Source organism: Muscardinus avellanarius, assembly GCF_963383645.1.
Source record: "Muscardinus avellanarius genome assembly, chromosome: 6".
NCBI lineage: Eukaryota > Metazoa > Chordata > Mammalia > Rodentia > Gliridae > Muscardinus > Muscardinus avellanarius.
In genome coordinates, this window is record NC_137791.1 from 126,688,155 (window position 1) to 126,711,075 (window position 22,921).

Here is a 22,921-nt window from a genome sequence, read left to right on the forward strand (position 1 = left end):
ACTGAGGAAACTGAGACCTGAGGCAGTTAAGGAAGCTGCTTAGGTCACACAACTATTAAACAATGGGGCCAGACTGAATCCTCAGCTAATTTAGAAGATGTTTTTAAGGTGCTCATCTGGCAATTGGCCTTTTAGCTCTGGGAGAGGAGCCCCGCCCTCCTAGCAAGCTCTCCACCCAGTGCGTAGCCAGCCACACCCACGCGCAGCCCCTCCTGATTGGCGGGCAGCCGTGGGCGGGGCTTTATAATACCTACGCCCAAGGCGGAGCTACAGGGGGCGTGACCGGTGATGCGTGTCCTGGTTGGCGGAGCCCCGGCGCGGGGCGGGGCGTGGGGCGGCTCTGCGGGTGCGGCCTGTGCCCGGCTGTAGGAGCAGCGGGAACCCCGGGAGCAGCAGCATGGCGGCGGCGGCGGGCGAGGCGCGCCGGGTGCTGGTGTATGGCGGCAGGGGCGCGCTGGGCTCGCAATGCGTGCAGGCCTTCCGGGCCCGCAACTGGGTAATCACGGGCGGGAGCTGCCAGGCCTCGGCCAGGGGGAAGGGCACTGGGGTGACTGGCAGCCCAGGGGCTCCAGGTGCAGCCGGGAGGGCGGCCGGGAGGAAGCGGGCCAGGGCACCCGGGCCAGGGCACCCGGGCCAGGGCACCTGCGCGTGCAGGGCTGAGAGCAGTGCTGTCCCCAGGTGCGTGAGCACGCCGCGCTGTAGGCGCGGGGCCTTTGCTCCTCAAGGAGGGCGGTAGCCTAGGCCTCAGCCAGGCGCAGAAAGTTCGGGAGAGAATTCCAGAAGGGGAGGGAGAGAGAAATTGGGCTGACTCTGTCGGTGAACCGGCTGTGACCGCTTAATTGGTGACTGAACGCCTGCCAACCCCAGCTTCTCCTTGAGTGAAGTGTGGGAAACGAGGGTGTGCACTCTGAGATAATCGGTGCCATTGCAGGTAAGGTGCCGATCGCACGTGATAACAGCGGTTGGAATGCTAGCCATTATTGATGTTACTGCTGGCACCCTGTGCCTTGGCTCCGTTGGCCCTGATAGCCTGAAGGCTCAGCCCATGACTGCTGAGTTTTGCAAAGAATATCTCAACTGCTGTGCGTCATCAGGTGCCTTTTTGGCAGGGGGCCAAAGTGGGAGCAGAGCTGATCAGTGGCCCGGGACACCTACCTCAGCTGCCGCTTGCTTGGGAAGCCCCTCCCGGAGTTCTGGGGGCACTTCCTGGGAGTGTAGTTTGCTGGAGGGGCAGACTGGGACCAGAAAGAGGGTCCCAGGGATTTCTTCTAAGAGGATTTCAAACACTGCACCCCAGCCTCCCTCTGTCACCCATCTGCTCAGAACCTGGGAAGACTGGTCAGCGTGTCTTTGGAGCTTGGTGACATGGCAGTATTGGACTGTCTGCTAGGAGCCAGGCTCTGTGTACCTATGGATCAGAGTGCCCTCAGACTCTTAATTTCTCTTAATCCAGTAACTTTAATGCGGTATATCCTGTCACTATCCCAGTGTTACACTGTGCTTGCCCTGGCTGGGCACTTTGGTTGGCCATTGACTCAAGTTGATGCTGATGAACTGATTGGCATCGGGCTCTGTCTTTCTCCTCCTTCCTTCTTGGCACCCTAGGGAGGGCTGGGATGGAGACTTCTTTGTCTCAGTATTCCCCATGGGATGTGGTGTATGAGTAATGAACATTGTTGGATAAAGCTGTGATTACAGCCTAAGGTGGAGGCACTAACCTCAGGGGCCTTCAGACTGAAGGACCCTGGAGCTTTCTAGGAACCTGTACCCAGAGACTTAGCATCTGGGTTGATTTTATTTAATTCTTCCTCTAACCTTGTTAATCATTAACAACGCACTTTTTATGGGTGAAGAACAATGGCTGCCTCTCTGTAGCAGAATAAAGCCAACATTCAAACCCCGGTCTATCTGATTTCCAAACCAAAGCCTGGCCTTCTGTGTCACAGGACAGGAGTCCACACTACCATCCTCCATGGGCTGAAGCCGGTCAGCCGTTTGCTTTTGTACAGCCCAAGGGCTAAGAAGAGTTTTATATTTTTGATGGTTATAAAAGATCAGAAAAGCTGGGTATGGGGGGGGAAGCTTGTAATCCCAGCATTCAGGAGGTGGAGACTGGAGGATCATGGTTTGCAGAAGGCCTCAGCTGCTTAGTGAGGCCCTTCACAACTCAGTGAGACCTTGTTTCAAAAATAAATAAATGAATAAATAAATAAATAAATAGACTAGAAAATAGGGCTGGGTATGTAGCCCTTCACAACTCAGTGAGACCTTGTTTCAAAAATAAATGAATAAATAAATAAATAAATAGACTAGAAAATAGGGCTGGGTATGTAGCTCAGAGGTACAATGCCCCTGCGTTCCATCTCCGGTACCGCCCAAAACAAAACAAAACAAAAAAAAGATCTGAAAAAGGAAGAGTATTTTGTGACATGTGGAAATTATATGAAATCTATATATTTCAGCACCTGAAGGTTTATAGGAATACAGCCATGCACCTTCAGCACCCCTGTTGCCTCCAGCTTGGCTCTCCTGCTATAGTAGCAGTTTTGAGTACTTGTGACAGAGACCGTATGGCCCACACAGCCTTAAATGATGACTGGCCCTTTCCAGGAGCTTTGCGGACGCCCGGAGTCTCTAGAAGTGTAGGGTTTGCTTTTGAGAAGTGAGCGTGGAGGAGGAAGGGAGGTGTTTGGATGAACTGGGATGGAGTGCGGCGTGGAGTGGGCCAGCCGAAGGCACACCTCTTCTTCCCTGTCCTTGTTCCCAAGTTGTGTGAGGGGCCGGTTGCTAGTTCTTTCCCTCCTGGGTTTTCAGTGATATATTGAGAATCCCTAAACTACAATAGAAAATGCTCCAAAATACAAAATACGCCAACTGGGAGATTACACCACTTACCCCTTGAAGCTTTGTTGTATATACAAAAGTATTAAAAATATTACATATAATATTATCCTCAGGCTCTATGTATAAGGTGTATATGAAACCAGAGAAGTTATTGTTTAGACTTGGGTCTCTCCTCAAGATATCTCAGCATGTATATGCAAATAAGCAAGAAGCAATTTCCAAATCCGACACAGGCATTTTAGATAAGGGATACTCAACCTCCAAGTCTCTTCCCTGTCTGTCTGCTTCCCCCATTTCTGGGTGCGGATCCTTCCAGTGGTAGCAATGTGTTGTATCTTGACTTAAACTACGTTCTTCTTCACTCCAGTGGGTGGCCAGCATCGATGTGGTGGAGAACGAAGAGGCCAGTGCCAGCGTCGTGGTTAGAATGACAGACTCATTCACTGAGCAGGCTGACCAGGTAATTCCAGAAAGATCCCTCAAACATTGAGATAGGGGAGCCCCAGGGATGGGTCCCACCGGATATTTTCTGTTTTGTTCTTATTGTTCTTTTTTATTTTTTCAAGTATTTTTTCTGTAGTCATGAAAGCTATTTGCACTCATGGAAGAAATTTGGACAGGTATTAAAAATACAGGCATGAATTATATAATCCATTTCTGGTTAACTCGCTGTTAATATTTTTGCCTATTGTCTTCCCTGTGGAAACGATTGTTACTACTTTTGCAAGTTGAAGTAGTTTGGTATCTTATATTTTATGTTTTATGGTCAACCTTTTTTTTTAAAAAAAAAACTTTAATTTTTTTCTTTAGATTAAAAAAAAATACCTCTTTGTAGATGTGTAATTTTTTTATTGTTGATTGGCCACAGTGTACTTAGTTTCTACTAATTGTACACTTAGGTTTTTTTTTACAGGTTTTATTTTTTGGTACTGGGGTTGGAACCCAGAGGCCTTCTACCTCTGGGCTATACCCCCGGACCTATTTTTATATTTTATTTGGAAACAGGGTCTCATTAAGTTGCTAAGAGCCTCACTAAGCTGCTGAGGCTGGCTTTGAACCTGCGATCCTCCTGTCTCAGCCCCTGGGATTACAAGCGTGTGTCACCATGCTTTGCTTTTTGCTTTTTTTGCAGTTTTTTAAATTTTATTTGTTTTTACTATTTATCAAGAATGATGCCGTGGACATCTTTGGCTAGATATCTTGTTATTTGGGATGCCTTCTACAAAGAGAAGTTATCTAATTCAAAGCATGAATACCAACAACACAGGTTGTATGAGTAATATATAATGTAAAATTATATGCATACTATAAAACAAGAAGCCCAACAAAACTATAAATAGGAAAACTGTGAAATGCCCTTGAGATAGTTTTTTTTCCCTAAAACAGTTTCACTCCCTAGAAAGAAACCTGTTAGCAATTGGATGGATGTCTTGGTACAGGTATCTTAGCTGCTCTTAAGCAGTTCTGCCTTTCTGGAGAAGCCCTGCCGAGGAGCTGCCTGAAGGAACCTGTGTCCCATGCTGGTGCTCAGCATTCATTCCCAAGGGAAGCTCCAGGTCATTTTCTGTGTGGTGCACCATATTTTCACAACCACTCAATGAGGCAGGCGGTCAGGCAGTGTGATTGTTGGGATCACTGGGTGTCAGGCACCAAGTGACATGGCCATCAAACTCATTAATGGTAGAGCAGGGGCACGGTTCTAGCATGAACTGATTTCTTGGTCAGTCAGTTTCCTCTTTAGCTGTGCTCTCCCTGATGATGGTCTTAACACTGATTTTTTATGATCCTTCACTATATATGTGTGTGTGTGTGTGTGTGTGTGTGTGTGTGTGTGTGTGTGTGTATACATAAACATACACACACACACACACACACATACACATACACATATATATATTTGGTGGTACTGGGGTTCCTGGAAACCTTTCTACCTCCGGGCTACATACACCTACACTCCCAGACCTATTTTATACTTTATTTTATTTGGAAACAGGGTCTCTTAATCTGCGCAATCCTCCTGTCTCCGCCTCCCAAGCGTGGAGATTACAAGTGTGTGCCACCATGCCCGGCAGATCCTTCACTGTTTTTAATAACAAATTCAAAGAATTTTTCACGTGATGCATGTGTGATATAGAAAATACAGATAAGCAAGAGAAGAAATTTATGGTTCCACCATAGATAGTTACTATTATTTTTGTTTTTTCCAATCTACGTCTTGAAAGCATACATATATAAATCTAAAAATTTTAAGAATAAAGCTGACCCGCTCATTTGCTTTTCAAAGCATCTGTACTTCTCGTTTTCTCTCTCTCACTCTTTTTATTTGCAGTGCTAGGGACTAAACCCAGAAGCATTCTACATCCAAGTTACATCCCCAGGCCTATATTTTGTTCTTTATTTTTGAAACGGTCTCAAAGCTGCGGAGGGCCTCACTAAGTAGCTGAGTCTGGCTTTGAATCTGCGATCCTCTTGTCTCAGCCTCCCAAGTACTGGTACCGTAAGCATGCGCCACCATGCCCGGCTCATTTGCTCTTTCTAAAACATCTGTGTGATATAGGATAGATAGGTTTCCATTGGCATTCTTACTGCTATGACTCAAAATACCCGATGACCACAACTTAGAGGAAGGAAGATTTAGTTGCTTACAGATTTTGGAGATTTCAATCCATATATATTTCATTTGATGCCAGCCACCAACCAGGAGCTAGGGCTATAGTAGGATATTATGAGAAGAGTAGAGAGAGAACAGAAGGTCAGAAAGGGAGTTACAGCCTAAAGCTTCAGCGCTTGTGTGTGTGCGCGTGCACACACACGTACCTGGCCATGCCTCTAGGGATCCGCTGCAGAGCATGGCTGCCTCCAGAGTGAGGGATATTTTACATCCAAACTGTAACAGATTATAGAGTCGGGTGTGGTGATGCACTCTTGTAATTCCAGTCCTTGGGAGGCTGAGACAGGAGAATCACAGATTCAAGGACAGTCTCAGCAAGTAGTGAAACTCTCATTCACCTAACAAGACCCTGTTTCAAAATAAAAACTAAAGTAGGTCTGGGGATGTAGCTTAGAGGTAGAATGTCCCCGGGTTCAATCCTCAGTACCACAAAACAACTACAGCCTATAACAGATTATAAAGCCTGATGTTCTATTATAGAACATATATAGCTGTCCCTGATATCCATGGGGATTTGGTTCTAGAACCTTCCTGTGGATATCAAAATCTATAGATGCTTAGTGTATCATTTGCATATAACCTGCAAATCTTCCCATGTGCTTTCAACTGTCTCTACATTACTTCCGATACCTAATACAACGTCAGTGCTGAGTTCATATCTGTCATTCTGTGTAAGTAGTGATGACAAGAAAGAGTGTGCATGTATTTAGTATAGGTGCGGTTTTCCCCCTGAGTATTTTCTGTCTGAGGTTGATTGTATAGCCCACGGGTGTGGATCGACAACTGTTTTGTTGACTTAATATGGTCTTAGTGTTTGCTCTACTTAAATGATGTAGATTGGTCTTAATGAATTTAGTAGTAAAGTTGACATGCCCTCCTTAGTTGCCAGGCACCATGAAGTGCTTTATTTACATAAATGCATCTGGTCTCCATGACACCCCCAAAAGAAAGTTTCTCATTTTGTCTCCTTTTAGAAATGGGGAGACTGAGTCACAGAAAGACTGACATTTGCCCAAGGTCCAACAGGTAGGAGGTGACACAGTCAGGATTTGAACCTTAGCAATGGGAGCTTGATGGCTGGGCCCTTATCTACTATGCTAAGCAGCCTCAGAGCAAACTCTAAAGTAATAAAAGCTGAAAGTACGTGGAAAGACAGCGCCTGGGCTTGGGGAGCTGCAGTCTTTCCAAGGGCAGGTCTCTGAAGCAGCGTCTCTTCAGTTTATGTTAAATACAGGTTCTGATGTCCCAGTGTTTTTTGTTTTTTTTTTTTTTTGCAGGTCTGGGGATGGAACCCGGGGCATTCATTCGACCTCCAAGCTACACCCTCTGCCCAATTTTTTATTCTTTATTTTGAAACAAGGTCTCACTAAGTTGCGGAGGGCCTCACCAAGAGGCTGAGGCTGGCTGTGAACCTGTGTGTGATCATTCTGTCTCAGCCTTGCAAGTGCTGGGATTACTAGTGTGTGCCACCACGCCTGGCTACAGACTGTTCTTTTAGTCAGTTATAACAAGAGGCATGAATGTGTTTTTAACTCCTCAAAATGTCAAAAAAGCATAGACCATTAAAGTGAACCCGAAGTGCTCTGTTTACCAGTATTTTGCTGTTGACTTTGCTTGCTTTTTTTTTTCCTTTGACATTTTCTTTGAGTTGCAGTTAAAGGGCTTTTTGTTTTGGGAGCAGAGTAGCATTGATTATCTTCTCAGCTTAGGTTTCTATGATTTGTGAAGAAATTCTGAAAGGAATACATCAGAATGTTAGCTGTGGCCATGAAGCTCTAGGAGATTAAATAAAAAAGCCTTTTGAAGCTGGACGTGGTGGTGCACACTTGTAATCCCAGCATTCCGGAGGCTGAGACTGGAGGATCACCGTTCACAGACAGCCTCAGCTACTTAGTGAGGCCCTCTGCAACTCAGTGAGACCCTGTTTCAAAATAAAGAATAAAACGTAAGGGTTTGGGGTGTTGCTCTGAGGTACAGTGCCCCTGGGTTCCATCTCCAGTATCGCAAAACAAACAAACAAACAAACCTTTTGATTATTGTTTTATTTTTTATTTTTTTTTTGGTGGTACTGGGGTTTCTGGAAGCCCTTCTACCTCTGGGCTATACTCCCAGACCTATTTTTTATACTTTTTATTTTGCAAACAGTGTTTTTTAAGCCAGTGCGGCTGGCTTCAAACCTGCGCGATCCTCCTGTCTCCGCCTCCCAAGCGCGGTGATTACAAGCGTGCGCCACCACGCCCGGCTGATTATTGTTTTATTCACCAGGCCTGGTGACCCATGCCTGTAATCTCGATACTTTGAAGGTTGAGACAGGAGGACTGCAAGTTTGAGGCTAGCCTCAGCAACTTAGCGAGACTCTGTTTTAAAATCAATGAAACAGACTAGGGGTGTAGCTTGGAGGCAGAAGGCCCAGAGAGTTTTATTTTGGAGGTGGGTGATATGTGCCCATCTTTTGGAATATTTATAAGGAGGCTCTAGATTGCCTTAAAAAATCCCACTGAAATGTAGTTGGGCTTCACTCTTCAGAATGCTCATCAAAGATGAGTCTTTCACTTGATTTTCAGTGTCAATTGCCAGTTTTGGTAAACTGGCTTTAAAAGAAGAGGAAAAGTCAAGCATAGTGGTACATACCTGTAATCCCAGTATTTGGGAGGCCGAGACAGGAGGATCACAGGGTCAGGACCAGCCTCAGCAACTTAGTGAGACCTGTTACAAAATAAATGAAAGAAAGGTCTGGGGGTATAGCTCAGAGGTAGAATGTCTCTGGGTTTAATCCCCAGCATAATAGGTAGGTAGATAGATCGATCAATCGATAGATAGATAGATTGATATACATACATACATACATACATACATACATACAAACAATACATTTTTAAGAAAGTAGAGGAAAAGAAAGGCATCTAAGAGGATGCCAGCCTGGTTTTGTCTACCCTCCGGCTTATTTATCTTTTGTTTCTCCTGTTGAAGGTGACTGCTGAGGTTGGAAAGCTCTTGGGTGAAGAGAAGGTGGACGCGATCCTTTGTGTAGCTGGAGGATGGGCCGGAGGCAACGCCAAGTCCAAGTGTGAGTCCTGTCCCGAGTTAATCATTCATTCCACGCTGCTCTTTGTCCAGCTGCATGGGTCAGGCCTTGACCAGACGCCAGGCCAGCTTGTGTTGATGTGTGTCTCCCGGAATCTTTACAATAGCTCTGTGTCTTAGTCTGTTTTATGCTGCTATAACAGTAAATCTGAGACTGGGTAATTTTACAAAGAGTGGGAATTTATTTCTTACAGTTCTAGAGGCTGAGAAATCCAGAGTGGAGGTTTTGCTGTGCGGCAAGGGCTTTCTAGCTGCATTATCCCATGGTGAAAGGCCAGAGGGCAAGAGAGCAGGAGAGGGGGTGCGGGGGGCAGAGAGGGAGGGTGCTGAGCTCATCCTTCTATAGTAACGCACTCCTGCAGCTGGGCCGCTCATCTGTCCTCGTGCCCGCGTCACCTCTCCACACCGCTGCACTGGGGATTAAGCCTCCAATACATAGATTTGGGGAACTTATTCAGACCATGCGACAGGGGGCGGGAAGTTCAAAGTAAAGGTAGAACGCTTAGCGTTGTTTTCTCTACGAACTGGACAGGGCTGACTCTACTCAGGAATAGGGGGAGGTGTATGAACTGAACATCGTTCTGAAGATCAAAACAACTCAGAATTGAGCTTTTACTAAATCTGATTTTACTTTTGAACTTTTTGTGCTAAACATTTTCAAAAATACGGGCATGTTGAAAGAACAATTCAGTGAACACCTTTATACCCTCCATTATATTCAGTAATTGTTAACGTTTCTGAATGTGCACTTTCCTGCTTCTTTGTGTGTGTGCTTTGTGGGTTTTTTTTTTTTTGTTATTGTTAACCATTGGGAGATAAGCTAATACTTCCCCAACTTCAACATGCATCTCTCCAAAGAATAACCTTGTTCTTCCACCCTTGTACCTAATAAAATTAATAGTAATTCTATAAAGTTAATAATATCAATTAGTATTATGTTGCTGGTTTTCATCTTTTAATGTAGGATTTTCCCCTGTGACAAGACTTCTTGGTGAGTCCCAGGCAGTTTTCTTATAGAATGTTCCATATTCTGAGTTTGACTGTTTTTATTAGGGGCTCGTTTGTCCTGTTCCTCTATCCCTGGTATCTCCTGTAAATAGGAGCTTAGGTCTAGAGACTTGATTTGATTCAGGTTAGACAGTTCTGAGTTGAGAATTCTTCCTGAATGTTGTCCTGCCACCCTGGAAGCACAGCACTTTAGACTGCCTCCCTATGGAGATCACACACTTGATACTTAGTTAAGGTGGTAACTGCCTGATTTCTACTGCTGAGGTGCATTCCTGTTTGCATTGAGTGAGTGACCTCTGGGTTTGTACTTTGGTCCCTTGTGTGAATATCCTGTTTCCTTAATACTTTTCAACCTAATAGTTTTAAGCATCTATCTGTTGATCATCCCTGCCTAAAGCATAGGAAAATAGTAGCCTCCTAATTTTATCGCCCCTTTTACATTTTTTAGCCAAAGCCATTTAGAGAGGGATTGAAGTTCTGTGAGTTATATTTAAATGGGAGTTTGATATTTTATGGATGATCAAGTTGACAAAACAGCTTGATAACATTTTGTGTATTTTGGCAGCCAGTAGTGATAAACATGGGTTTTTTTTTCTAGTTTTCTTTAGCAAGGAAATGCAGTATCTTGGTTTGCACCTGCTGACCCCTGCTCCTATATCAGAAGGGCTTTCTTTCTGGACTAAGGGGTTCCTTGTGTCCTGTGAGTTGGCTAGTTGGTAGTGTGATACGTTAACATTTGTCTCTCCAACATTTCTGGTGGAGCTCAAGGGCTAACACGAGTGTGAAATGGTTGTTATTTCAGCTCTTTTTAAGAAAGTTTTAAAAGCGCGTATTAACCTTTCAGCTATATAAAAAAAAAATGGAGCTCTGTAAAAGCCCTTTTTATGACCATGTGGTAATATTCTTTGGATTTTTATCATGGATAAAAGCCAACATAGACATATAGGTTTTTATTATAAATCTAGTACCCTTCATAAAGTAAAGCAGTCTTTGAATTAATGCCAGCCTGGCAGCCCTGTTAATTCCCGATTTGCTAAAATTTATTGGCTGAAAATTTCCCAGTTAGCAGGTGAGGAGGCTGAGACTTGTCAGTCGTGTGGCTGGGTTTGAACCCATGTCTCTGGGGCCCTGCGCTGTTTGTATTAGGCCTTGTTGTAGACAGGGACCACAGGGACCGGGGGTGGGGTGGGGTGGGGAGGATGTGCTTGAGCAGAGGGCTACCCAAGTTGAGTTCACGTTTAGGTTTCTTGTCTGGGAATCTGAGCCCACTTTTTTTTTTTTTTTCTCAGCTCTCTTTAAAAACTGTGACCTGATGTGGAAGCAGAGCATGTGGACATCGACCATCTCCAGCCACCTGGCCACCAGGCACCTCAAGGAGGGAGGCCTTTTGACCTTGGCCGGTGCCAAAGCCGCCCTGGATGGGACTCCTGGTGAGCTTTTATGTTCCCCTCTGTGAAGTGGGAATGTGTTCCTTGTTGCTGGGGCTGCTGGATGCTTCACGGGATGAAGAACATCATTGCTCTTTATGCTCTCAGGGGCTTTACTGTTAGACGGGAACAACTTTACAGTTGTTTTGTTTCCTTTTTGCCTGAATCTTTTTAGGGGGAGAAGTCCTGATTTTTTCATTTGCAATTGTCCTCATGTTTCTGGTGGTTAAGGAATACTGCAGTCTGTACCCCCACTTGGTTTAATTGTCTAGGATCCACCCAGGAATGAACGGCACGGTGGCTATTCATTAGATAATAAATGCGTATTATTATCATTGCACTATAGTCACCTGTGCCGGGCTATAGCTTGGCGGCTGGATATGGTGGGTGCTTTAGAATGAGAGAGGCTGGGATTGGATTCTTCACCCTGGTCTCTCTAACCAGATTTCTCCAGTCATTTCCTCAGTTGTACAGTAGTGACAATAATATCTAACTTAGTGTGACTGTAGAACTGTGGAGCTGTTGCTGTGTAGATAGTGCCCAGCACATGGTAGGACCAGGGTTGGTAGGTCTCACCATATTCAAATCAAATGGCAGGTCTTATTAGATTGATTCTTTTCACCTATATTCTTATTTAATCCTGGGGTAGGTATCACAGTTATCTCGTTTCAGTATATAGATTAGGAAACTCTTAGATAATTAAGTAAATTTTGCAGGTTTATAAATTGTAAATTATTTATTTGTATGTGGTACTGAGGATTGAATCCAGGGGTATTCTACCTCTGAACTACACTCCGGCCCTATTTTATTTTTTATTTTGAGATAAAGTCTCATGAAATTGCTTTGAGCCTCACTCCTTTGCAGAGGCTGTCCTCAAATCTGCAATCCTTCCATCTCAGCCTCCCAAGTACTGGAATTACAAGCATGTGCCACCATGTCTGACTACAAACTTACTTTGAATCGAAATGTGGGGCATATCCAAATTGTTAGCTGTCAGGAAGACCCTTTGTGTTTTTTTTATTCCCTGTATTCTTTTGCTGGGACAGCCACAGAATGAGAAAATGCATTTCCTCATAGTTCTAGAAGGCTGGACATCTAGATTAAGACATTGGTAGGGTTGGTTTCATCTGAGACCTCTCTGGCCAACTGATGGCCGCGTTTCCCTGTGTCCTGACATGATCTTCAGTGTCTGGCTGTGTCATCAGTTCTTCTTATAAGGACCCCAGTCAAACAGTTGCACCCCACTGACCGCATTTTAACTTAATTATCTCTTAAAAGACCCTGTTTTCAAGTGTAGTCACATTTTGAAATTCTGGGGATCAGGACCTCAACATATGAATTTTGGGGGTATGCATTTCTGCCCATTATAGTCCCTTTGGAATAGCACTAAGGGGATTTAATGGGGGGGGGCACAAAGAGGCAGAAAGTCTCTTTCTCTACTTTCTTTGTGAAACATTTTTTCCCCTCCTCAAAGGGAGTTTTTTGGGATCTAAGTGGTATAGACCTTGGGTACTTTCTCAATTTTAAAATGACTCACCAAACTGTGAGGCTTTTACTAATTAGCAATTTCTTGCTACTCATTTTATTATTATAGTTCTCAGAGCATATGATCTTATACATCTATGGCTACTACAGTAATTAAAGCTGTGTAAATGTTAGATGTCCATTTGGTTGAGATCTGCTTTTTTATTAAACGTGACATAGGGCAGAGGCACCGGAAAGTAAATAGAGAAATGAATCATAGCTTGACATTTAAAAAACAAAACCTTTGAGCTCAAAGACAAATTCTGTACGGGCTAAGACAGTCTCCTCCTTTCCTTTGGTTTATAAGCATAGGTGGTCCCCAACTTATGACAGTGGTTCAGCCAATGGTTTTTTGACTTTATAATGGCAAGAAACCAGGCTCTTATAGCGATTCTGGTCTTTGCTTTCATTACAGTATTCAGTGCGTTGCATGAGATACTGAACGCAAGAGTGTAGAGTAGGCATGGTGCTCGATGATTTCATTCAACCGTGGGCTTAATATAAGTGTTGTGAGCCTGGTGAGAGGCCAAGCTATGGAGTTTGGTAGGTCAGGTGTACTAACTGCATTTTGAACTTAATTATAATTTCAGCTTGCTATGGGTTTATTGGGATGTAGCCCCACTGTCAGTTGAGGAGCATCTGTACCCTTCTTTGCATAATGCTTAAGCTCCGGAAGCACCGAGGCTCATCTTGTGTTTTGGTTTCAACTGTTATATGTTTGGCAAGTTACTTAATCATGCTGAGCCCCAGTTGTGCTGTCTTATTTTGTAAAGTGAGGGTAAAAGTGGCTTGGAAGAGTATTACCGAGAGTCAGTAGTCAAGGGAACCCTTTACTGTATTTACATTTGCTCGGTGACTTCTGCTCCAATGTTAGTCTGTTCATCTTTGAACTCTTAGATTAAGTGTTAAACTAATTTGAGTCATGAGATCTTTTAACTTTGGATTAGACCCCCTCCCCGCAAAATCTAGAAACTATCTATACTTTGAAGGAAATGATGTATCAGGCTTAACAGCTTTTAAACCCTAGAAGAGTTGATCAAAAATGCAAAATTTTTTCACTTGGAAAGATAGTGAGTAAATGTTTTTCTATTTCCAAAGTTGTATTTGTGAGCTGTCTCCTAGAGGATAAACTGCTAAAATGTTGGGGATTAGTTTGCTTACCATTAAGGATTCATGTAGTGATTGAGAATCACTTTTTAGGGACCATATCAATCATTTTATGATTTGAAAAAAAGTGTTTATCTTCTTACTCATGTGCACCTTTTTGTGTCTTGCAAATGAGCTCTTACCCACTTTGTGTGCCCAAGTCATCATTCCATAGACTTAAGTCATTAGGGTTGCTGGTCGCTTCTTTTCTCTGCCTCAGAGTTCCTGCTCTTGTGTTGTTCAGATGGAATGAAGAGCGCCTTGGGGCTTTGTTGAATTTGTTATATTTTTATACTACAGTTGGCTTCCTGCCCTCTGATTAAACAGAGAAGCCAAGGATGGCGAAATATACTTCTTGTGCTTCTAACTAGCCTTTGAGACCTTGATCCTCTTTTGCAACTTGAGGTTGTTAGTGATTGGTTCCTGGGCTGGGCCGTGACCCTCACCTCCCCCCGGACCTGGGGTGCCTCCTGACTCAGCACGTGTGCTGGGGTTTTAAAGAGACTGCTGACATCTGGAAGGAATTGTGGCTTTCTGAAGGAGAAGAGGTGTTTGTGGTGATTGTGCCTTGCTCTTTTCATTTTCTCATAGATTATTATTTCCAAGTTATTCTGTCTGGAATATTGGCTAAGGAGCCAGTGGGGAGCATTGGCAAAGACCTCCAGCAACACAGTTACGAGGGCCCACGACTTCATTAAGTCCCGTTATTCCTCCACCTATCGCTCTTCCCTAAATAGCAGTGAATCAAATATTTATTGACTGTCACTTTTTGGATTGGGCCTCTGAAGTCTGCAGTTTTCTGGGCATGAAAGAGCCCGCTAGTCTGTATAAGGTGTTTTCGTGTGTCGTAGCTGGATGCAGTGGCGCTGAAGTGGCTGCTGGCACCTGCCCGAGTCTCAGCAGAGGAATCCTGCCTGGTCCCCAGCCTGACCTTGAGCTTAGATCCTGGGTTCTCTTCTGTGGGCCGTGTGACTCTTCCTTGGAGTCAGGGAGCCAGCCACCTTCCTTTCCTTGTATTCCTAACACTGACTTCACAGATAGAGGGGGCTCACTAACATGATAAGTTCTACAAGATTTCTGTGCCTGAGAGCGGGCAGCCTCAGCAGCCCCCACAGCCCTGCAGCCCCGCAGGCTCATTCTAAGCTCTGGCCTTGTGAGCCATGGGGCGGTAGCGACAGGTGGGCACAGTCATAGCAAAGAGATGATGTGAGGCCAAAACTGTAATCGGACCAGGAACATCACAGTAAGCTCAGGCCGCCACTCTCAGTGTCTGAGAAGGAAGGAAATGCTCCTAGCAGACTGCAGATACCCGCTGGGTACTGGAAGACCAGTGCGCAATAGTGTGAATGGCGGGGAGTTGGGTGGAGGGTATGGGAAATAGTGCCTGTGCGTTCTACCAGCGCCCCAGGGAGCCCCGGTGTGGCCTAGCAGAGGCCCTGCCACACCAAGCTGAGCGCCCGCCATCCAAGCGGCAGTCCACAGTCCCTGTAAGCCCTCCTTGTTCCCAAGGCCCCAAATGGGCACGGCCTCTTTTGATCTTCACTGCAGCCCTGTGAATAAATTGAGAGGTGAATTACCATTGCCTTGTGCAGATGGGAAGACAGGTCCGGAGGATCTGAAGTGTTTATCGTACTGGGAAAGCAGGAGTGAGAGCCCCACTTGTCCCATTCCAAGTCTAGGACCCTTCCCACTCCTCCTTGTTGCCACAGAGGAAGAGAAGTTGTCAGTGACACTCAGGTGTCTGTGTGGGGCCTGTGTTCTTAGAAACTGGCTAGAGGCCACAGCCCGTGTCCACTGGTCCCTCCCCTTTCTCTTTGCTCACCATCATGTTTTGGCGGGAGGTGAGGGTGCCCAGTTAGAGGGGGGATGCTAGGTACAGCTGTCGGTAATGTTTTAAGGAAACGGATGTTTGAAAGAAGCTTACGCGTTCTTGCGGTCACTCTGGCAGCTGGCGATAACCCAATTGTTTTCTTTCCTTCCCCAGGGATGATCGGCTACGGCATGGCCAAGGGTGCCGTCCATCAGCTCTGCCAGAGCCTCGCGGGCAAGAACAGTGGCATGCCGCCTGGGGCAGCTGCCATCGCCGTGCTCCCGTAGGTGCCTGGGGCTTTTACAGCCACCATCCACTCCAGCCCACAGCTGCCTGCTGACAATTGTCTGAGAGTTGCTTTCCACCAGGCGCTTGTGTGTGTATCATCTTGGGTTCTAAAATTTATCAAAGGCCCTTGAGATACTTGTCTTAGTCTGTTTCTGCTGCTATAACAAAATTGCATAGACTGGGTATTTTATAAGCAACAGAAATTCATTGCTCATGGTTCTGGAAGCTGGGAAGTCCAAGAGCCCAGCTCCTGCAGATTCACTGTCTGGTGGGTTCCTCATAGATGGTGCCTTGTTTGTGACATCATGGTGGAACGGTAAAAGGTCTCCCCAGGCCTCTTCTCTAAGTGCACTGATTCCAGCCAGGTGAGCAGAGCCTCATGACCTAATCACCTCCTGAAAGCCCGACTCTTAATATCACACTGCAAAGGATGTTTCAATAAAGGAATCTGGGTGTGGGAGGAGGGACACATTTTGCCCCTCACAGTACTTCTTCAGGTTTTAGACTACCCTGGGCTATCCAGAGGGGCCGATTAACTGGCAGGGTAGTCTGTCTTTTTTGCCTCTTTCTTTCTTTCTTTCTTTCTTTCTTTCTTTCTTTCTTTCTTTCTTTCTTACCTTTTCTTTTTTTCCTTTAAAAGTCATCTACGCGCTGGGCGTGGTGGTGCATGCTTATAATCCCCACGCTTGGGAGGTGGAGACAGGAGGATCGCGCAGGTTCAAAGCCAGCCGTGCTGGCTTAAGAGACGCTGTTTCTTTTTTTTTTTGTTGTTTTTTTTTTTTTTTTTGGTGGTACTGGGGTTCCTGGAAGCCTTTCTACCTCCGGGCTACACTCCCAGACCTATTTTTACATTTTTATTTGGAAACAGGGTCTCCTAAGCCAGCATGTGCGGCTGGCTTCGAACCTGCGCGATCCTCCTGTCTCTGCCTCCCAAGCATGGGGATTATAAGCGTGCACCACCACTCCCGGCAAGAGATGCTGTTTCTAAATAAAAAAGTATAAAAATAGGTCTGGGAGTGTAGCCTGGACGTAGAAGGGTTTCCAGAAACCCCAGGACCACCAAAAAAAAAAAAAAGTCATCTATGCATTTTACTTTACTATACGCAATTCTGTTTTTCCTGTTATAATATGTATGGTTAGTGTGTGTGTGTGTGTGTGTGTGTGTGTGTGTGTGTGTGTGTATACATGTCATTGTATATGTGTGTATGTGTCTTTGTATATGTGTGTTGGGGTCAGGCATGGGTGGTAGTGGAAGAGGGTATAAGGAGAATCAGGGAAACTTGGGGCAGGGAGAGTGTTTCTGTCTGTGATCAGGAAGAAAGTCCCTTGTCACCTGTCCCCTGTGGTGGCAGCTGCCTTGATGGTGGCATGTTCTTTCTTGCTGAAAGAATTCCAGCATCAGCTGGCATGCCTCCTGCCTCTGGTCCTGTAAAGAGCCCCGGGGGCGGCTCGGGGACTTTATTTATTTATTTATTTATTTTTGTGACACTGGGGATTGAACCTAGAAGCATTCTACCTCTTAGCAACATCCCTGGCCCTAGTTTATTTTTATTTGGAAACTAGGTCTTGCTAGGTTGATGACTGTATCGCTACTTGCTGAGGCTGTCCTTGAACCTGTGATCCTCCTGTCTCAGCCTTCAAAGCACTGGGATTTCAAGCACGTGCCACCACGCCTGGCTGCAGCCACATATTTAAAAGTTTAGTATTTTAATATTCTCAAGGAATAATTAATGGAATATTATTCCACTTAAATCCTCGGAGATGAGTCTGCTACATTTTAGGCAGCATTTGCAGGCTTAAAGCAGTTTTACTTTAATAAAGACTTTGAAATGAAGGCAGGATGTGGCTCTTCCCTTTCTGTTTTTGTCCGCCTCAAGGGCGAGTCACAGAGCGTGATTGGATTTTGCTCCGCGTGATTTTCGCTAATGTGGACAGCTTCCTGGTCTCTCCTGTCTCATCGCTCACATAAATGTCACTCTTGGGGCCAGAGGCTCACAGCGCTAATGCTCCCGTTTGAGTTTTGCTGGCTGAGGAGGACTGGGCACTTGTTATTATAAAGGTGATGCATAAGTGAAGGTTATCTGTGTGCATTGCAGGGTGACCCTGGACACCCCGATGAACAGGAAATCAATGCCTGAGGCTGACTTCAGCTCCTGGACGCCCCTAGAATTCCTCGTCGAGTGAGTATTATAGTTCTATCCCATCTAAGAAACTTCCGGTCCCTGTTCTCTGCCTTTTCTGGGCTTCCAGGACAAGACCAAGTCTTCTGGGATTGTCAGTAACTCAGGGGCAGGTGTGTGAGGTCCCTGGGCCTCTGAGAATAAGAAGTGTAGGTCTGACCTCAGGAAATCTAGATTTGGAGACTTGTCCTAGTGGAGGGAGTGACAGTGCTGCCATGAATGCTGGCTCCCTCACTGTCCAACCAAACTGAGAATTTTATTTCACCACCAGGCATCCGTTTGCTTGCCTGTCTAGTGAGGTTCATAATAATGGTAAGGAAGAAAACTGTTGTGTGTATTAAGCACGTGGCCTCAGCCCGTTACTGACATTGCTGATTGTGTTCATTAGTGTTCTCACTGCTATAATCCACAAAGCCTGACCACACCACTTAGCAGAAGGAAGATTCATTTGCTCACAGTGTTTTGGAGATTCGGGGGCTTAGTCTAGTAGGTCAAGGCAGCGGGGATCAGAGAGAGGGAGAGAGCAAGGGCTCTGCTCTCACATCTGAGAGCCAGAGGCAAGAAAACAAGGAAAAGGATTAAAAGACAAAAGTATAATCTCTGAGGCCACATCCCCAGAGACTTAACTTCCTCAGCTACACCCTACTGGTCTAGGCTACCATCCAGTAAATCCACTACAAGGGATTTGTCTTCCGATGAGATTACAACCCTCATGACTTAATCATATCAACTGAATACTAATACATGAGCTCTTCTGGGGACATCCTATATCTAACCATAATATGGATGTAACCGGGAACATCAGCCGTGCAGTGGTAAGACATTGGGTGGAAGGTCAGGGGTCACGTGTTTCTATTGGTGCTGAGCCATAAACCTGCCCTAAGTGACCTTTTTCTGAAATCCTGTTGGTGTGAATATAGTGGCATTTGAACACTCACTGGAGAAAGTTGATCTAATCTTTTGTGCTCTTTGTGACTCAGTTTCTTAAACCTCTTTACTTAGTAAGCCTGTATTCACTGATACTCACCAAGGCCAGGTGCAGGGCTCGCTCACTCCTGGGAATTTAAGGGCCTTAAGGAGCAGGTCGCTGAGAAGATGGGGACATGGCCTTCCCTGGCAGTACAAGTGTGTTAGCTGCTTTGGTGGCTGGAGAGATGTTTGCAAAGTTTCGGATGTGCTTCTGGCATAATGTTATAATATCATTTAAATCAAATAGGGAGAAGTCTGGGACTTATCTTTTGTTTGAAACAAGTACCTACTTGTTATGTGCCAAGTGCCATTCTGAGCATGTCCTTACTACTATCTAATGCTCTTGGCACACTCTTTCCTTACTTAGGGCTTGGGGACTCGGAGACATTGTGGGGGATGAGTAACTTGCCTAAGGACACAGAGCAGAGTCAGGATCTGACCCGGGCGGTGTGGCTGCAGGGCCTGTGGTCTTACTAACCAGTATGTTGATCATTCTTTCTGTGTATGCTGAGAATCATGCTTAATGCTTTATTTGCAAAAAGAAAAAAAATGGAAGTCATGGAACAGATCAAGCTTTGGATTGTGACTGCATTTGAATTTCATTTTGATTGCACTGGAGGTCAAACTCAGGGTCTCATGCATACTAAGCAGGTGCTGTACCACTGCACTGCATCTCCAGCCTGCTGACTTCTTTTTTGAAGGCCAGTACTTCCAACTGCACCTGAGAGAGATGTTGATCTAGGCCCTAGACTCTGGATGGGACATCTGGGCTTCCATGTGTGAATTTGTGCTGAACCACAAACCCCAGAGGATAGGCAGTTGGAGGCGTTCTTTGTTCTAGAAATCATGTTCACCCATTTGTGGCATTTGAAAACTCACCAGACAAGTTGGCCTGGAATTTGCTTTGAAATGCCTGTGAGCACATCACTATCCAGGATTAGAGAGGTGATTTCTCTCATGCACTCATCACCCTCCTGCCCAGGGTGAAGGAGAAGTAAGGCAGTTTGAAGCGTGCATGACGAATACAGAACCCCTTCCATGTGACGGCTCTTTCCTAGAGCCGTCTCCTACCTAAGCTCTGTCCTTGCCCTGAGAGACGGGGCCAAGGCAGATCACGGTTTCTTACGGAGGGAGCTCGAACCACTGATTGTTGACCATCAGGTCTGGCCTAGAAAGTTACAGGTTGGCACGACAGCATCTTCCAGGAACTGAATGCTTTCCAAGTAAAGAAGGTCTTGAAGGCCCAGCTGGTGAATCATCCAAGTGGGTGATGTACTCAAATGAAAATACTGTTAGAAATTAATTGCCCTCCAATTTCCTTCTACGATCCTGTTGGTATTTCTCATGAATTCCTTGTGCCCTCGTTCAGTTTTAGTCCTCCTCGCAGGGTCTTCCCAGTTGCCCCACGCAGGCCTGGTTGCTCCTTGCCACTGAGTTAGTTGTTAAATGCTTTCATCACCACACTTAACATTTTACTGTAAGAGTTGATTTTCTTTGTCTCTTTTTTCATTGCTTGGCCCAGCCGTGGATGCTCCAAAAATGTTTGCTTAAAAAAATGAATTTCTTTTCTTTCCCATTTTTAAAATTCTCAGGAGGCATATAAGGCACAGTTGGCCCTCTGTGTCTGAGCGCTGTACCCTTAGGTTCCACCAACCATGAACTGAAAATATTGGGAACAGAATCGCTTTTGTACTGAATACATACGAATTATTTACTTGTCATTGTGGCCTTAGACAATGTGGTGAAGCGACTATTCATGTAGTATTTACACTGTGCGAGGTGTTATCAGTCATCTGGAGAGGATTTAAAGTATCCGGGAGGGCATGTGGGGGTTTTGTGCAAATGCGATATCATTTTATATGAAGGACTTAAGCCTGTTTAGATTTTGTTATCCTCCAGGGTCTTATAACCCGTTCCCTATAGATACTGAGGGATGCCTATAATCTGTATATGTCTTTCTCTCAAATTAACTGAATTCGTTTTTAATCACTTGAAATCATATCAGTATGTTGTGAAGAAGTCCATCAATGTGGAAAAATACAAAAACGAATGTTAAAAACCACAGCAAGCTGGGTGTGTGGCACATGCCTGTAATCTCAGTACTTGGGAGGCTGAGTCAGGAGGATTGCAGGTTCGAGCCCAGCCTCAGTGACTTTGCCAGGTCCTTAGCAATTTAGTGAAACCCTGTTCCAAAATAATAAGGCTGGGGCGTAGCTCGGAAGTAGAATGTCCCTGGGTTTTATTCCAACTAACAACAACAACAACAACAACAACAACAACAACAAAAAGTCTCATTAGATCCAGTCAGAAATTATAATGAATGAGAAGCTGGACTCATGGCATACCTGGGTCACAGCTGCTGCTGCTGTACATAACCCTCCCCACAGCCATCGATGTGAATATAAGCACGTGCCCAGACTGTTTTTGAAGCTATAACACCTCTCATCTTTGTTCTAGAACCTTCCACGACTGGATCACAGGGAAAAACCGACCCAGCTCAGGAAGTCTAATCCAGGTGGTGACCACAGAAGGAAGGACGGAGCTCACTCCAGCGTATTTTTAGGCTTCATCTCAGTGCCTCGGAGGGGCCTGCCCTAAAAGTCACTAACCCGTCTCAGTGTGTTTTCTGTATTCCTGTTTGTGGGACAAGATAGTGAGCCCTGTTTTTCTCGCCTAATGTGCGTTTGCTCTCCCGGGACAGCGTACCATGTTTATGTGAAATGACGCCGAGCAGAGGCCTGCAGATGGCACTGCCCACCCGCGCTAACTACTCGAGCAGGTCTCTGAACGGCCCGCCGCCGCCGTCACGTGGGATCCCTTCTGAGTCCCTGATGTGACGTGTCAAGTCACTGAGGGCTGAGTCCCTTTGGAACGTCATGTTCATGTCATAGATGTAGTTTTTGCAGCCTCGCGTTAAACTGCCTTAAAACAGCTTTTGTGGCGCAAGCAACTCCCCCGACTCTGTCCTGCTGTCCTTTTCGTGTGCAGTTGCCAAGCGTCGCCTGTCCTGCGGCTCAGCGTGCAAGGGAACTGCGTCTCTGGAGTGTCTTTCTTAATAAATGCACTTCGTTTACCGTGTTGCCTTCTTTAACCAAGCCCCCCTTGCACACAGGTGCGGGAGGTGGGTGTGGCAGAGTCCTGGGGGTCTGTCATCTGATATTCTCACGGTGGGGGTGGGATCCTGAAGCAAATTTTTGCCACGTGGTGATACAGACCTGCAGCTGAATTGGACGCATGGGATTCTGAGGGTGACGGGATGGCCCTGTGCGTCTGGAAGCAGCTGTCCACATGGCTGATTTCAGGCCCCTCGGGTTGAGGACTCACTATATACTCCGATCTGGCCATTTTACAAATGGGGAAACAGGTCCAGAGAGACAGTTACCACAGTTGGCAGTAAGTGCCAGGACCAAGCCCAGAACCACAGACAGCTAGCTGCTGTTCATAAAAGTCCTCTTATGCCTTTCTTCCTCCTCCTCCTCCTCCTCCTCCTCCTCCTCCTCCTCCTCCTCCTCCTCTTCCTCCTTTTTTTATGTGGTACTGGGGATGGAACCCAGAGGCATTCTACCTCCAGGTTACACCCCAGCCCTAATTTTTATTCTTTATTTTGAAACAGGGGCTCACTGAGTTGCAGAGGGGCTCATTAAGTAGCTGAGGCTGTCCATGAACTGCGATCCTCCTGTCTCAGCCTCCTGAATGCTGGGATTGCAAGTGTGTGCCACCATGCCCAGCTCTTTCTTCTAATGAGGTGAAATTCACATAAAATAGCCATTTTAAAGTGAGCACTTCCCCTCCACTCCCCCAACACCCGTGGCAACCACCTATTTGCATGGCACGCCTATGAATTTATTCTGGATATTACGTGTAAATAGGATTCTATAGTATGTGGCCTTTTATGTCTGGCTCCTTTTGCTTATGCTTTCAGTGTTCCTCATTACTGTAGCATAAATGGAACTGTTTTCCTCTTTGTGGG

The 22,921-nt window shown here is 45.6% G+C and overlaps 1 protein-coding gene across 1 annotated transcript; it reads left to right on the forward strand.

Annotated features, from left to right (window-relative positions):
- Positions 1-397: 397 nt before the first annotated feature.
- On the forward strand, positions 398-21,514 carry QDPR (quinoid dihydropteridine reductase; the record flags this gene model as incomplete). Its single annotated transcript, XM_080697135.1, has 7 exons — positions 398-496; positions 3,212-3,304; positions 8,486-8,582; positions 10,897-11,037; positions 15,689-15,797; positions 17,899-17,982; positions 21,409-21,514. The coding sequence occupies 7 exons, from the start codon at positions 398-400 to the stop codon at positions 21,512-21,514; spliced, it is 729 nt and encodes a 242-aa protein (XP_080553261.1).
- Positions 21,515-22,921: the final 1,407 nt, after the last annotated feature.